At 33.9% G+C, this 18,010-nt stretch overlaps 1 protein-coding gene across 24 annotated transcripts in view; it reads right to left on the reverse strand.

Annotated features, from left to right (window-relative positions):
* LOC105478006 (mirror-image polydactyly 1) overlaps nt 1-18,010 on the reverse strand; it is a 402,680-nt gene that overhangs the window by 189,471 nt on the left and 195,199 nt on the right. Inside the window, exon 11 of one of the 24 annotated variants that reach the window (XM_071100292.1) lies at nt 7,554-7,950. The exons of the other annotated variants lie outside the window; for them this stretch is intronic. Within the exon in view, the coding sequence (XP_070956393.1) occupies nt 7,819-7,950 (132 nt within the window). The 3' untranslated portion in view covers nt 7,554-7,818. Of the gene's footprint in view, nt 1-7,553; nt 7,951-18,010 lie in introns of those variants that run through there. 24 annotated transcript variants of the gene reach the window in all.

Raw genomic sequence — 18,010 nt, forward strand, 5'->3', positions numbered from 1 at the left:
AGGAAATCTCCAGCTGAACTTTGTATCAATTTAAATGGGGCAAGAAGTCTCCTGGCCAGAACTCACAGGAGGGCATGAATCCAACGTGCAGACTCCACAGGTAGGGGAAGAACCAAGCTCTTCTCTTTAGCAGCTCAGAGGCAGGTAGCCTGGGGTAAGTTCTTAAGCCCAGCTCACCCACTGCCTGGAAACAGACTTAGGGTTGTTAGAGGGGCCACAGTGGGAGTGAGACCAGCCCTTTAGATTGCATGGGAGCTGGGTAAGGCCTGTTGCTTTTGGCTTTCCCCACTTTCCTGACAACCTGCATGACTCAGCAGAGGCAGCCATAATGCTCCTACCTACACAACTCCATTGACCAGGGAACCTCACCCTGATCCCCCACCCAAGGAGAGTCTGAGCTCAGACATACCTAGCCCTGTCCCCACCTGATGGTGCTTCCCTATCCACCCTGGTAGTTGGAGACAAAGGGCATACATATACTCTTGGGAACTTTAGGGCTCTGACCACTGCTGGTTCCTCTACATATTACCGCAGCTGATGCTTTCTGGAAAGTGCCACCTCCTGGCAGGAGGCCAACTAGCACAAAAACAGAACATTAAACCACCAAAGCTAAGAACCTTCATGGAGTCCATTTTACCCCTACCCCCAACCCCCTCCACTGGAACAGGTGCTGGTATCCACGGTGAGAGACCTATAGACAGTTCACATCACAGGACTCTGTGCACACAACCCCCAGTACCAGCCCAGAGCTGGGTAGACTCGCTGGGTGGCAAGACCCAGTAAAGAGATAACAATCACTACAGCTTGGCTCACAGGAAGCCACATCCATAGGAAAAGGGGGACAGTACTATATCAAAGGAACACCCCGTGGGATAAAAGAATCTGAACAACAGCCTTCAGCCATAGACGTTCCCTCTGACAGAGCTTACCCAAATGAGAAGGAACCAGAAAACCTACTCTGGTAATATGACAAAATAAGGCTCTTTAACAGCCCCCCCCACCCCCCAAAAATCATACTAACTCACCAGCAATGGATCTAAACCAAGAAGAAATCCCTGATTTACCTGAAAAAGAATTTAGGAGGTTAGTTATTAAGCTAATCAGGGAGGCACCAGAGAAAGGTGAAACCCAATGAAAGGAAATCCAGAACACAATACAGGAAGTGAAGGGAGAAATATTCAAGGAAATAGACAGCATAAAGAAAAAAACAATCAAAACTTCAGGAAACAATGGACACAATTATAGAAATGCAAACTGCTCTGGAAAGTCTCGGCAACAGAATTGAACAAGTAGAAGAAAGAAATTCGAGGTTGAAGACAAGGTCTTTGAATTAACCCAATCCAATAAAGACTAAGAAAAAAAGAATAAGAAAATATGAACAAAGCCTCCAAGAAGGCTGGGATTATGTTAAACACCAAACCTAAGAATAACTAGTGTGCCTGAAAAAGAAGAGAAATCTAAAAGTTTGGAAAACATATTTGGGGGAATGATCGAGGAAAACTTCCCCAGCCCTGCTAGAGACCTAGACATCCAAATAAATACAAGAAGCACAAGGAACACCTGGGAAATTCATCACAGAAAGATCATCGCCTAGGCACATTGTCATCAGGTTATCTAAAGTTAACATGAAAAAAAGAATCTTAAGAGCTATGAGACAAAGGACCAGGTAACCTATAAAAAAAAAAAAAGCCTATCAGATTAACAGCAGATTTCCCAGCTGAAACCCTACAAGCTAGAAGGGATTGGGACCCTATCTTAAGCCTCCTCAAACAAAACAATTATCAGCCAAGAATTTTGTATCCAGCGAAGCTACATCATATATGAAGGAAATATACAGTCCTTTTCAGATAAACAAACGCTCAGAGAATTCGCCACTACCAAGTCACCACTACAAGAACTGCTGAAAGGAGCACTAAATCTTGAAACAAATCCTGGAAACACATCAAAACAGAACCTCATTAAAAAGCAAAAGCAAAAACAAAAAACAAAAAAACCAAGGTACCCAGGCAACAAATAGCATGATGAATGCAATAGTACCTCACATCTCAATACTAACACTGAATATAAATGGCCTAAATGCTCCACTTAAAAGATACAGAACCACAGAATGAATAAGAACTCACCAACCATCTGCTGCCTTCAGGAGACTCATCTAACACATAAGACTCACATAAACTTAAAGGGGTGGAAAAAGGCATTTCATGCAAATGAACACCAAAAGTGAGCAGGGGTAGCTATTCTTATATCAGACAAAACAAACTTTAAAGACACAACAGTTAAACGACAAAGAGGGACATTATATAATGGTAAAAGGCTTTGTCCAACATGAAAATATCACAATCCTAAACATATATGCACCTAACACTGGAGATCCCAACATTATAAAACAATTACTAACAGACCTAACAAATGAAATGGACAGCAAGACAATAATAATGGGGGACTTCAATACTCAACTGACAGCACTAGACAGGTCATCAATACAGAATGTCAACAAAGAAATAACGGAATTAAAACATATCTTGGAACAAATGCACTTAACAGATATATACAGAACATTTCATCCAACAACCACAGAATACATATTCTATTCAACAGTAAATGGAACTTTCTCCAAGATAGATCATATGATAGGCCATAAAATGAGCCTCAACAAGAAAATTGAAATTATATCAAGCCCTCTCTCAGACCACAGTGGAATAAAACTGGAAATCAACTCCAAAAGGAACCCTTAAAATCATGCAAATAGGCCATGTGCAGTGGCTCACGCCTGTAATCCCAGCACTTTGGGAGGCTGAGGCAGGTGGATCACAAGGTCAGTAGTTCAAGACCAGCCAATTCGAGACCAACCTGGCCAACACGACGAAACCCCTGTCTACCAAAAATACAAAAATTAGTTGGGCGTGGTAGCATGCATCTGAAATCCCAGCTACTTGGGAGGCTGAGGCGGGAGAATTGCTTGAATCCAGGAGGTGGAGGGTGCAGTGAGCAGAGATCGTGCCACCGCACTCCAGCCTGGGCGACAGAGTGAGACTCCATCTCAGAAAAAAACAAACAAAAAACCCATGCAAATACATGGAAATTAAATAACCTGCTCCTGAATGAGCATTGAGTCAAAAACGAAATAAAGATAAAAACTAAAAGATTCCTTGAATTGGATGAAAATAATGACACAACCTATCAAAACCTCTGGGATACAGCAAAGGTGGTGCTAAGAGAAAAGTTCATAGCCCTAAATGCCTACATAAAAACACTGAAAGAGCACAAACTGACATTCTAAGGTCATACCTCAAGGAACTAGAGAAACAAGAACAAACCAAACCCAAACCCAGCAGAAGAAAGGAAATAACCAAGATCAGAGCAGAACTAAATGAAATTGAAACAAAACAAAACAAAAAAATACGAAGGATAAGTGAAACAAAAAGCTGGTTCTTTGAAAAGTTAAAAAAAATTGATAGACAATTAGCAAGATTAACCAAGACAAGAAGAGAGAAAATCCGAATAACCTCATTAAGAAATGAAACAGGAGATATTACAACTGACACCACTGAAAGACAAAAGATCATTCAAGGCTACTATGAACACATTTATGCACATAAACTAGAAAACCTAGAAGAGATGGATAAATTCCTTGAAACATACAACCCTCCTAAAATCAGGAAGACCTAGATACCCTGAACAGACTAATAACAAGTGAGTTTGAAATGGTAATTTTAAAATTGCCAAAAATAAAAAGTCCAGGACCAGACGAATTCACAGCAGAATTCTACCAGACATTCAAAGAATTGGTACCAATCTTTTTGACACTATTCCACAAGACAGAGAAAGAGGGAAAGAGGGAGCCCTCCCTAATTCATTCTGTGAAGGCAGCATCACCGTAATACCAAAACCAGGAAAGAACATAACCAAAAAAGAAAACTACAGACCAATATCCCTGATGAACATAGATGCTAAAATCCTTAACAAAATACTAGCTAACCGAATCCAACAACATATCAAAAAGATAATCCACCATGATCAAGTGGGTTTCATACCAGGGATGCAGGGATGGTTTAACATGTGCAAGTCAATAAATGTGATACACCACATAAACAGAATTAAAAACAAAAATCACATGATCATCTCAACAGATGCACAAAAAGCATTCAACAAAATCCAGCATCCCTTTATGATTAAAACTGTCAGTAAAACTGGCATACAAGGAACATACCTCTATTTAATCAAAGCCATCTATGACAAACCCATAGCCAGCATAATCCTGAATGGGGAAAAGTTGAAAGCATTCCCTCTGAGAACTGGAAAAAGACAAGGATGCCCATTCTCACCAGTCTTCTTCAACATAGTACTGGAAGTCCTAGCCAGAGCAATCAGACAAGAGAAAGAAATTAAGGGCATACAAATCTGTAAAGAGGAAGTCAAACTGTCACTGTTTGCTGACAATATGATCGTTTACCTTGAAAACTCTAAAGGCTCCTCCAGAAAGCTCCTAGAATTGATAAAATAATTCAGCAAAGTTTCTGGACACAAGATTAATGTACACAAATTAGTAGCTCTTCTATAAACCAACAGTGACCACGCAGAGAATCAAATCAAGAACTCAACCCCTTTTACAATAGCTGCAAAAATAAATAAATAAATAAAATATTTAGGAATATACCTAACCAAGGAGGTGAAAGACCTGTACAAGGAAAACGAGAAAACACTGCTGAAAGAAATCATAGATGACACAAACAAATGAAAACATATCCCATACTCATGGATGGGTAGAATCAATATTGTTGAAAATGACCATACTGCCAAAAGCAATCTACAAATTCAATGCAATCCCTATCAAAATACTATCATCATTCTTCACAGAATTAGAAAAAGTAATTCTAAAATTCACATGGAACCAAAAAAGAGCACGCATAGCCAAAGCAAGACTAAGCAAAAAGAATGAATCTGGAAGCATTGCATTAACTGATTTCAAACTATACCATAAGGCTATAGTCACCAAAATAGCAAGGTACTAGTATAAAAACAGGCACATAGACCAATGGAACAGAATAGAGAACCCAGAAATAAACCCAAATATAGCCAACTGATCTTCAACAAAGCAAACAAAAATAAAGTGAGGAAAGGACACCCTTTTCAACAAATGATGCTGGGATCATTGGCTAGGCACATGTAGGTGAATGAAACTGGATTCTCATCTCTCACCTTATACAAAAATCAACTACATATGGATTAAGGATTTAAATTCAAGACCTGCAATTATAAAAATTCTGGAAGATAAGTTTAGAAAAACCCTTAAAGACACTGGCTGAGGCAAGGATTTCATCACCAAGAACCCAAAAGCAAATGCAATAAAAACAAAAATAAACAGTCAGGACATAATTAAATTAAAGAGGCTTTGCATGGCAAAAGGAACAGTCAGTAGAGTAAACAGATAACCCACAGAGAGAGAGAAAATCTTCACAATCTATACATCTTAGAAAGGACTAATATCCAGAATCTACAATGAGCTCAAACAAATCAGTAAGAAAAAAAAAAAAAATCCCATCAAAAAGTGGGTTAAGGACATGAATAGACAATTCTCAAAAGAAGATATACAAATGGCCAACAAACATGAAAAAAATGCTCAACAGAACTAATGATCAAGGAAATGAAAATCAAAACCACAATGCGATACCACCTGACTACTGCAAGAATAGCCGTAATCCAAAAATCAAAAGATGATGGCATGGATGCAGTGATCAGGGAACACTTCTACACTGCTGGTAGGAATGTAAACTAGTACAGCCATTATGGAAAACACTGTGAAAACTCCTTAAAGAACTAAAAGTAGAGTTCCCAATTAATCCAGCATTCCCACTACTGGGTATCTACGCAGAGAAAAAGAAATCATATGAAAAATTTACTTGTATACGCATGTTTATAGCAGTACAATACACAAAATCTTAAATTTTGTGAATTCGATTTTTGCAAAATGATGGAACTAACTCAAATGCCCATTAATCAATGAGCAGATAAAGAAACTGTGTAGATATATGTATATATGCATGATAGAACACAGTTATAAAAATATGATGGAATACCACTCAGCCATAAAAAGGAATGAATTGACGGCATTTGCCGCAACCTGGATGAGATTGGAGACTATTATTCTAAGTGAAGTAACTCAGGAATGGAAAACCAAACATCATCATATGTTCTCACTGATAAGTGGAAGCTAAGCTATGAGGACATAAACGCATAATAAGAATGATACAAAGGACTTTGGGACTTGCAGGGAGAGGTGGAAGGGGGCGAGTGGTAAAAGACTACAAACAGGGTGCAGTGTATATTGCTCGGGTGATGGGTGCACCGAAATTTCACAAATCACCACTAAAGAACTTACTCATGTAACCAAATACCACTTGTATCTCAATAACCTATGGAAAAATTTAAATAAATAAATAAGTAAATAAATAAAAAGTTGGCCTGCCATAAAATCATATTTTCAAAGGATAGGACAAAAAATGTCCTCTTTAATTTAGAAACACAATAAAGGTAAGTAATTCATATGCTTTTCTTTAAACCTGCTTGATGATCACTAAAAAACACTACAAGGAACCTAGAAAAAGAAGAATGAACTACCCAAGTTTGATGTTATATGTATGTTGCAACAAAACAAAACCACACAAACACACACACACACACGCTTATTTTTTTGGAAAATAAGAATGTTTTATAACTCAAAAATATGTTACCAGAAAGGGCAGTGTATTAGTTTCCTAGGGCTACTGAAACAAAGAACCACAAATTGGGTGGCTTAAAACCCACAGAAATACTCTCACATTTCTGGAGGCCAGAAGTTCAAAATCAAGGTGTCAGCACAGTTGCTTTCTTATGGAAGGTCTGAGAGGGAATCTTCTCTGCCTCTCTCCTGGGTTCTGGTAGTTACCATTAATCTTTCACATTTCTTGGCTTGTGGACACATTAATCTCTGCCTCATTACATGGCTTTTTTTCCTATGTCTTTTGTATCTGTGTCCAAATTTTCCTCTGAAAAGTACCCCAGTCATTGGATTAGGTGGTACCCTAATCCAGTATAACCTTATTTTAACTCAGTTACATTTACAAAGATCCTATTTCCAAACAAAGTCACTTCAGAGGTACAGGGATTAGGATTTGAACATATATTTTTGGGGGACACAACTCTAACCACTACAAGTAGCCAAATTGCACAAGACTTTAATTTCTTTAATAAACTATAACTTATTGATATCTATTTTTTATTTCATAAGTTCAAATTACTTTTATGCCCAACTGATGCTGAAAAATCCTTCTACAGAGTTCAACATCTATTCACAATAAAAACTTTTAGCAAACTAGTCAGTGCCTAAAACTTTCTCACAGTGATAAAGGATATTTACAAAAAACCACAGCTAACAACATACGTAAGGTAAAATACCGAATACTTTTCCTCAAGATACAGAACAAGGCAATGGTGTCTGTTCTCATTACTATTATTTAATATAGCTAAATAACTTACAGCCAATGCAATAAGGAAGGAAAAGGAAATAAAAGGTATACATAATGGAAAGAAATACAAATGTCTCTATTTGTAGATGACATAATTACATTGAAAATCCCAAGGCATCTTTAAAAAACAACTGTAAAACTAATAAGTGAGTCCAACAAAGCTGTAGGATATTATTAATGTAAGAGTGGAAAGCAAAATGTTAAAATAATATTAATACCATTGTAATAGTGCTAAATATTAAATACTTAGGTATAAATGCAACAAATGTGCAAAATCCATATGTTCAAAGCTACAGAATGCTTATTAAATAAATCAAAGAAGACCTAAATAACTGGAGACACATAACTGTTCCTTGATCAGAAAACTCAATGGTAAAGATGTCATTTCTCCTATCAAAAGCCCAATTGGATTTTCTCTGTAGATATAGACAGGCTGAAAACAATTCTGAAAGGAAAAAAAAAAAATTGGAGTAACTGGAACATTTAGTCCACTTGGTTTAACAAATCACTCTTTTTTTCAGGATTATATTTATTATTTTAATATTTAGCTTGGACTATTTAAGTATATCCTATTATATCACTTTACCCCTTCATTAGTTCCTAAATTCAAATTCTTATCCTTTTCATGGTTATCTTAGAGATTCTAACTTGTTTTCCTGCCTTATAACAGTCTAATATAAACATATAACTTCTCCAGTAATGCTATAACCTTAGAACATTTTGAGTCCATTACCCAGTTCTAGGCTTAAGGGTTATTTTTCTCATGGACTTTAATTTATACATGGATTTGAAATGGCACAAGACATTATTATTAATTTTGAATAAGCGGCTGGGTATAGTGGCTCATGCCTGTAATCCCAGCACTTTGGGAGGCCGAGGCGGACGAATCACAAGGTCGAGAGATAGAGATCTGCCTGGTCAACATGCTGAAACCCCGTTTCTACTAAAAATACAAAAATTAGCTGGGCATGGTGGCATGCGCCTGTAGTCTCAGCTACTTGGGAGGCTGAGGCAGGAGAATGGCTTGAACCTGGAAGGTGGAGGTTGCAGTGAACTGAGATCATGCCGCTGCACTCCAGCACGGCAACAGAGCGAGACTCCATCTCAAAAAAAAAAAAAAAAAAAAAAAAAAAAAAAAAAAAAAAAAAAAAAGATTTGGCTTCATTAGGTCAATATTTTAATATTTCCAAACACATTTATCCTTCTGGCTGCTCTGAATTTGTTCTTGCATTTCTTTGTTTGTGTTTGGTATCATTTTCCACTTGACTTAAGAACTCCCTTTACTATGTCTTTCAATTCCCATCTGCATGTGACTAATTCTCTTGGGGTTTGTCTGAACTATGTTTACATGTCACTATGTCACATTCTGCTTTGAAAGATATTTAAACTAGGTATGGAATTTTACACTGGCTTTTTTTCTTCCTTTCTTTCTTTTTTTTTTTTTTTTGGAGCTTTAACAACGTTATTCTAATCTCTTTTGGCTTCTGTTATTTATATTGAGAATTCAGAAGTCAGTAATGCTGTTCTTTGAACATTTTTTTCCCTCAGTCTGCCTTTAAAATTTTTCTCCTTATCTCTGAGTTTATTACTTTAATTATGTTGTGTCCATGTGTCATTTTCTTTTATTTATCCTACTTGGTGTACTCAGATCTTCAAGAATTTGTGGTTTGAAATTTCCAACAGTTTTTGGAGAAATCTTGGCTACTATCTTGTCAACTCCTGCTTGTCACGGTGTCTTTCTCAGCTCCTTCAGAGACTCCAATTATACCTACATTGTACTGTTTTGAGTTTCACTGTCTCTTCAGCTACATCTCCTCTCCCCTAACTCCTTTTTATCTTTGCTATAATTTAAAAATTTACTGTTGATTTGTTATCTAGTTTACTAATCCTGTTTTCTGCTAAGCCCATCTAATTTCGGATATTGTGTTCATTACTATTAGAATTTCTATTTGATTTCCATTTGATTGTTTTATAGAGATTACAATTTTATAATGGAATGCTTAATATTTTCATCAATTTTGTCTCTGATTTCTCCTACTTTTTTGAATATTTTCATCATAGCTATTGTAAAGTCCCTGTCATCTAATGCCAATATTTGGATCAACTTTAAGTCAGTTTATATAATGTGTATTTCTCTTTGTTTTGAGCCTGTGGACTTATCTTCTTGTGTATCTAGAAATTTTCAATGGAATGCCTTCCATTGTATATAATATATAAGTGACATTCTAGATATGATTTAGTCTTGAGGTTTAACCTTCATCTCTGCCAGGTAGATAAAGTGGGGCTGATCATTGTAATTAAGTACTGTAGAGTATGGGGGTCAATTAGCCTCTAGTTGGTTTTTTTTTGGTTTTTGTTTTTTTCTCTTGAGATGGAGTTTTGCTCTTGTTGTCCAGGCTGGAGTGCAATGGTGCAAACTTCGCTCACTGCAACCTCCACCTCCTGGGTTCAAGCGATTCTCCTGCTTCAGCCTCCAGAGTAGCTGGGATTACAGATGCCCACCACTATGCCTGGCTAATTTTTTGTATATATATACACAAAATATATATACTGACTCTCTATATATATACACACACATATATATGTATAGTCCGTATATATGTGTGTGTATATATATACACACACACACACATATACACACACACACACACACACATATATATATATATATATATATATATATTTTTTTTTTTTTTTTTGTAGTGGAGACAGGTTTCATCCTGCTGGCCAGCTGGTTCCAAAGTGACCTCAGGTGATCCACCCACCTTGGCGTCCCAAAGTATTGGGATTACAGGTGTCAGCCACCATGCCCAACCTCTAGTTCTTATGAAACAGCTGCAAAGTCCATCCTGCTTTTCAGACTTTTTGTTTGTTTTTAATCTCCAAACCTGTGCAGTCACAGATATCCAGAAGGCACTACTGGATGTGTGCTTAATGCTCCCTCCCCTCAATATCAACCAAAAATCTTTTTTTTTTTTTTAATACCTGACAATGGCTCTCCATGAGTATAAAGCTAGAATTTTTAGATTTCTGCCTGCAGATAATCAACACATGCCTACGAGATAAAAGTGGCTGCAAAAATAATCTCTCCTTTCAGGTTCTTCACTTCAACTGTTTTATTCTCTCTAGTCTTATTACTCCAATGAATAAAAGATTCTGAAGAATCCAAAATCAAGGCTCAGAAGACAGAACAATAAATGTATAATACAAAAATTGACACAAAAAAACAGTAAAGAAAGTCTCAGATTACCAGGATGTCAGGAAATCCAGCTGGAAAACAAGAGATCTACTCTATATCAATCATGTGATTAGATGCAATATTCATGTACATATATAAATATTATCTACACATACACGTTAACTCTGGGATTATCTTTCTTCCTTCAAGAGTTGAAAAGATAAGAAATAGAAATGAACTCTGTTTTACTACATGCCAGCATACATTTTTTAGTCTTATAAAGAAGACATATTATTACAGTAAAAATCTGTTTTTGTTTTTACCACCCTTCATTCTCTTTTAGTGTTTCTGGTAGGAAAATATTTCAAATTTATTTTAGAATACCATCCTTCCCTTATTCATAACATATCCTCAGGGGCAGACCTAGATTGTCCTAAGGCAAACAGTATATTTCACTCCCTTGGTCACAGTAATCATTTTAGAGATAAATGAGTAAGCACATGACCTCTAGCAGTAATCCAAGTTTAAAAGATCCAATTCTAGAATTTCTGTTTTTATTTTTGATAAACAACTTTTTTTTTCCTTCTAGCCTTCAACTGGGAAGTTGAGAAGGCAGAAGCTTCTACCTCATGAATGTTAAGCCAATACATAGAACAGGGCAAACAAAACCCAGATACAGAACAAAAGTTTTGGGGTCCTATGCAAGAATTTGCTTAAGTTAAAAGAGAAATGAGCTACTATTACACATGACATGGATGAATCTCAAAATCATCACGTTGAAAGAAGCCAGACACAAAAGAGTAGGTATTATATGACTCTACTTGTACAGCATTCTAGAAAATGCAAGTGAATTTATTGTGACCAAAAAGCTGATGAGTGGTTGGCTGGGCTGGGGATAGAGGCTGGAAGGCAGCCCAAAAAAACTTTTGGTGGGATGATAGAAATGCTCTGTATCTTCATTACAGCGGGCACATATGTCAAAATGCATTGACTGTACACCTTAAATGGATGAAATATACTGTCAATAAAATTAATTGAAAAAAGTAAAAAAATAAAAATAAAAATAATCTCTGGAAGTTAGCCCTGTCCTTGGTCTTTTCAACTATGTGAACAATAAGTTTCACTTACGCTTAAGCAGTTTGGGGTGTGGTTTTCTACCCTTGAAACAAGCAAATACTATCCAATACAAATACATTCAATTTACAAAATTTACCATGGCAAGCAAATGTATTAATGCATTTTTGAAAGATAGTCAATAACAGTTGAAACAAAAAGGCTTACAGGTGCTTAAAGTCTCAGTTTTCTTTTAAACAAATAATTGTTGAAACCCCACAATTCTCCAACAATGCTGATTACCTCAAGTTTTTTTCATCCTTTCTAAGATGAGACTGACGACGTTTCTTAAGCTCTTATATTGTTTAGGAATTATTACATAATGTTTTTCCTAATCACTTATTAACATTTTTTTCTGGACAAGAAATAATATATAATTTTCCAAGTAGCATTATCAAACATTTGCACAGTTTTGAGTTACATCTTTGGCTTTCCCTTCTCTTGGTTCAATTATCTTAATTTCTACCTCAAGTTTCCTTTATTTATTTATTTTAATATGTCTTTTGGATCTTAGAGGTTTTCTCATTTCCTCTTTAGAATTGCATAGGAAAATATTAGTTTTAGAGAAGCATGATTGTAAAACACCCAATACTTTATAATAAATACATTCGAAAAACAAGACTGATAGTTTCCAGATTGAAAAAACCTGCCACAGAGAAAACTATGGTCTTATAAATAGGGAAGTTAAAAATGTCATTGAGACAGATACATATATCACATTTTTGTTAGAGAATCTTAAATTTCATATAATACAATAAAGTGAATATACATAAATTAGGCTGAAAGTTAGGTCACAGGTATACAGCACTACCAAATGGGAATTGTCACCAGGACAAAACTGATACACTCAATGGAAATACTGTATCAGGTTTCATGATTTAAGTTCAACAATTTGAGGTTCTGGAAACAAAGGTCCTAATAGCCCTCAGAGAATCCTTCCTCCCCTTTACTTCCTTCCTAGTCACAGAAAAGAATGAAAATGGAACACTTGAAATAAAATTATTTTTCTTAGTAGTGGTTTAATCTGATCAAAACATTTCTTCTGATCCATGTTAAAGTATATACAATAAAGAAATATTATAAATCCTTATTAATATATTCTAGTTATTTTTATGTAATTTATTCCATTTAAAATAAATTTACGACTTTCCTTATATTAAAAAATGTTTCCTAAATACTTTCATATTTTAAAAATTCAGCTTTTAGTTATTTTTCTTATGGTTTCATTATCTTCTAGGTAATATACATTGTCATTTATAATTCCTTTAAGGTACTGTCTGCAGCTGATCATTCTTCACCTAATTGGATGTCAACACCGAACTTATGGTTTTTGAATGGAATATTATTGAATATTATTTTTACAGCTTTTATGCAATGATACTTGTTGAATTTATTTTCAGATAATAGGTATAATAGATAATAGGCATATTATCAATTGGCTCTGTTGGGAAAAATGAGATAACTATAATTTGTATTTCAAATCCACTGAAAAGCTGGGATTATAACACAGATATATGTATAGCCATTATGGAGTAAGAACTATATTGTTAAAATACTATTTACATTTAAAGCTAGTAAGGTCAATTATTGCTTTATGCCTTTTAACACCTAACATGGTGACATATTAACTAAGCACTTAATTCTGTATTTGACTCAGCGATTTCTCTGTGATCTACTATATTAACTGTCTAAGCAACTCTCTGAACAATTAACAATTATCCAAATAAAATAAGACCTAGAATACAGGTCCTTAACCTAGAGCTCATCAGTGAGCTCGGGAAGGACAAAAACTCCTTGAAGCTATATGCAAATTTCTGTAAATTTGTATTTTTTTAGGGAGAAGACTCAATATTTGCATTGGCTTCTCAAAAGGGTTTGAACTACAAAAAAAAGTGTTTAAAAATCCAGTTACATGGAGAAATAAGATCAATTTATTGTCAAAAGACAGAATTATTCCTTTTATACATCAACCAGGCTTGACATAAACTGTAATCTCACGGAAATGTCTGCTACTGTAATCAAGAATTTGCATGTAGAAGGAATGCATCACAGAATATATGACATCTGGCTATGTCTACTGTACTAAAGAATTAAAGAGGTTTGAAAATAAATACTGAAACAAATAAATAACCTCAATTTTATTAAACTAAAATATCATAGCTAGGAGCATCTTAAATTGAGAATAAAGTTTATATACTATTTCAGTGTCATATGAATGTCATAAAATAATAAAAAATGTACCATATAATTATTTAAAAAGCACACGTCTATAAATTGGAAACAATGACCAGCTAAGAGATGACAGGTAGGCTGAAACTCAACCTATTTCCAAACCACTAAATAAGACATAAATAAACCTAAAGGGAAAATTACTTTGTAGGTTTATAAAAATATTTCTAAAAACCACTCCTATAAAGCAAAAGATATAAAAAGAAGACTTGAGAAATGTCTACTAAAAGATAAAAAATTAACAAAGCTATATGTTAGGCCACTTTGGTTAATGCAATTTTCTTTTGTTTCTCTCTAAAATGGTATATCAATTTTTATTTTTCACAAACTTCTTTCAGTTAAGAAAGAAAAAAACATTTGCACAGTAAAAAGCAGTTTTTCATCAGCTTTTTCTAGTCAGTGAACAAAAGGCTGAGAAGAAATCTTTTTTTAAAAAAATGGTTATGTTATAGTATAATGTATAGATTATATAAATCATGCATTATCTTACAGACATATATAAGAACGTATAGTGATAAAATGTATAAAATAAAAGAAAAGAACCAAATGCTTGCAACAGAAAACAACAGTGTCAAGTTTAGTTCTTTTTCTGTACTATAAAGAAACCAGCCATCCTGAAGGCCTGTGCCATTCTTAGGCCACTTTCAGGCAGATTCTGAAAAGCTGGAAAGTAAACACAGGTGTTTTAAAACTAGAGCTGCTGTCACGGACAACCACAAACACCCTTAACTCTGATGTGGCAACGCCTCTTTCCCGCCCTCCGTTTTTTAAAGCAATACCCGAAAAGAAAATGTCAAATGTTTCACCTTTCAACACCTCAGAATAAGTAAGAGCTTAAAGTGTTGTTCTGTAAATCTCTAGCAAATAGATCACTTTTTCACTACTTTTAAATGTAGCCAATTAAATATTAATTGCATAAGATAAAAAGTGGAATTTCTTTAAAAATTTCCACCACCCCAAACTTACCTGCCCTCTCTCTTCCACCATATTTTATAGCAGTTTCTTTAGTTTCTTAAAGCAAAATCTTTTGTTTGACCATATTTAGATTGTTTCTTCTATTGTATAGTTTTTACAGAAAATATCTGATTTTTTCTTGTAAGGTTTAACGTACAACTCAGAAAAATGCAGAGCTTTAACTGAAATATGTAATCTCTTTTAGAAAACTGTATGCTAATAGGTACCTAAATAGGAGTAGAAATCATTTACAGAGAAAAATAGAAAACGGAAAGTAAAATAATTCCCAAACTGTTACAAAACATGGAACTCAGGTTTTTGGAACCAACTCATAAATGGCATCAATTTTCAAACACTGAAATATCAATCTATTACTTATAATTGTATAAAATTGCCCTTTAAAAAACAGGGATAAAATTCATTAGAAATTGATAAGCTACTACCTAACTAGTAAATACAAGAACTAAAGAAAAATTAATTCTTTATATTTTACCATACACATCAAGAAACAGGTACTGTAAAGGGAATGGCCAAGTAATTATCAACCAGTTCCCAAATTAATCTTGGAGGTTATTTTGAGAGGTTTAGTCCTACCCTCAGAATTTCACAAATAATTCCTTTGTGCAATCCATGTAAGAACTGTGCTCTGAAATCACACTTGTTTGTAGATTTGACTATTTTCAATAAAAAACTAGTAGTTTTTAATAAAGAGATATCTGCCTTTTTAAATAATAAAATAAAATTAATGAATAGGAATGAAAATAAAACTGAATGACAATTTTATATCAGTAGCTATATTTTTCCCAAAATTTCCTCAGGTATTTTATCATTTTCTATTACCTTTTTAAAATTGTGAAGAACTAATATCAGAGCTATACAATATTTGGCTAAATAGAAGCAATCGACAATAAATAAAAGTAAACTTTTGCCATCTTGTTCAGATCTATCCATGCATTGTTTCATCTCAAATGTGAATGACATTATATAGTATTGAGACAAAATAATAATGTTGTGACAAACCAACGAAGTAAAGACATTTAGAATTAAGTTTGACAGAGTTCACTGTACTGTGGTATTATAACATACGCATGATATCTATGGGCACAAAAGAGCAAGGAAAGGGTAGTGTGTCAGTATTAGAAGTTAACTTCCTTTCTTTTGTTGATTTATGTTACCATCTAATAGTACATAAACAATCTGTTTCTAGGCAATGAATTTCTTCCTCTGCCATGATGAACTGAGTTCATTTGTACTTTAAATATTTTTCAGCATATAAAAATCCAGTTTAACAGCAACAGCAACAAAAGCCAGTAAAGGAATGTCATTTAAAAATCAAATTCACAAAAATGTAAGATATACAACATTTACTTAATTAGAAAAAGGTTCCTACTTACATTTTATAACCTCTCAAAAGGTGAAGGTAATTAACACAGCAAAATTTATTAAAAACAAATGATATTAATATATCTTAGAATACTCAAGTTTGTTGGTAATTCTTTCTTGGTCTTTCTAAAAGTAAAGTACTTATCTGAAAACTTGTAGATCTGGATAAAAGCCAGTAAATGACTAACACAAGTAAGATTCCAGCAATTATTACAGTAAGTAAATTTTTAAAAGAGGCACCTCAGACTTAAAACCTGACCATCATATAATGGAGCAAAAATACAACGAACAAATGTACTTTTTTGATGGCTGTGATCATGACTTAATTTCACTATCCTCCTTTTCTAGTAAAAATAATAGTCTTTCTAGTATTTAAAATGAATAATTTATGTAATAAAATTCAATATAAAAAATTGTCACTTTTAAGAAAGAAGGACAAAAACTCTGATATAAGTTGAGAATAAAATACACAAAAATGACTCTGGACTTAAACCTCAAATAGCAAGTATCAAAAGAAAGTGAAGATTAAATAGTCATAAATCACAAACAATACCTGAAACAAGATACCGGATTATACTGAAAACACTTGCATGGAATTTATAAAACTATGTTGCATGATTTTGTGAAATCATTAAGAACATACAAATAAAAGATACTATAAATGCCATTCAGATACAATTATGGTTGTACATGATTCAAAGCTAACATTTTCTAAAGAAAAGGCTGTAAGTTATCAAAACTCCCAGAGGTTGACATTCATCTGAAAATACACAAAATTTTTTTCAAGACTGTGAAATATATTCTTTAAAAAAATTAATATAAATACAAAAGAATAAAAATGTTGGAAATAATGCTTTTTGTATCGAATTTTAAATGCTAAGTAATAAATTATAAGATCTATAAAATGTATCTATGAGTCAGTAGGCAAGAGTGATTTTCCAAGACGCCTTTTTTTGTTTCAGTTAAAATTAAAATCCATGCTGTCTAATCCTTGGAGTCAATTTGTAATTAAGGGGATTTGATGAGAGACCAGGCACTGAATTAATGATAAAATTTAATATCTGTTTTAATGCATCAACATAACAGAAAAACTAACCAACACTGAACAACACAATAAAGTCATTTTGTTGTAGAGGACATATCTGTGTCAGTCTGTGAATGTTATTTTTTAAAAAAGAAATATATATGCTAAAGTTCTTTAGATGAACTGTTAAAAACTGTATGTCTGAATATCAACACTCACGTCAAAAATATTAGAATAAAAATTAGCTTAGTACGAAAACTACATTGGTAACTGCAACTACTTTTACTGAGAATTTTATGTAATCTCTAATGAAGGTCTCAACTACTTTCCATATCATATTTCAAAGCAGAAATACTTACTTAGTAAAGTAAATTAATTCCATTTGACAATAGTAAGTTTATTTATTAAAAACGTATTTTTAGTTTAGAAAGAATGCTTAATTTTTAACATCTAACTAATCAAATTTCATAGTATTTCAAGCAACCAATCTGGACTTTATGCTGTACTTTTCACAGTATTACTATACTGCAATTCATCAAAGAATTTAATACATCACTTATTCCAAATCACTTTAGGGCACAGCTTTACATAGAATTCAATTACTGGAAATAGTTAAAAATCAAA

This window comes from Macaca nemestrina, chromosome 7 (genome assembly GCF_043159975.1).
Source record: "Macaca nemestrina isolate mMacNem1 chromosome 7, mMacNem.hap1, whole genome shotgun sequence".
Classification (NCBI taxonomy): domain Eukaryota; kingdom Metazoa; phylum Chordata; class Mammalia; order Primates; family Cercopithecidae; genus Macaca; species Macaca nemestrina.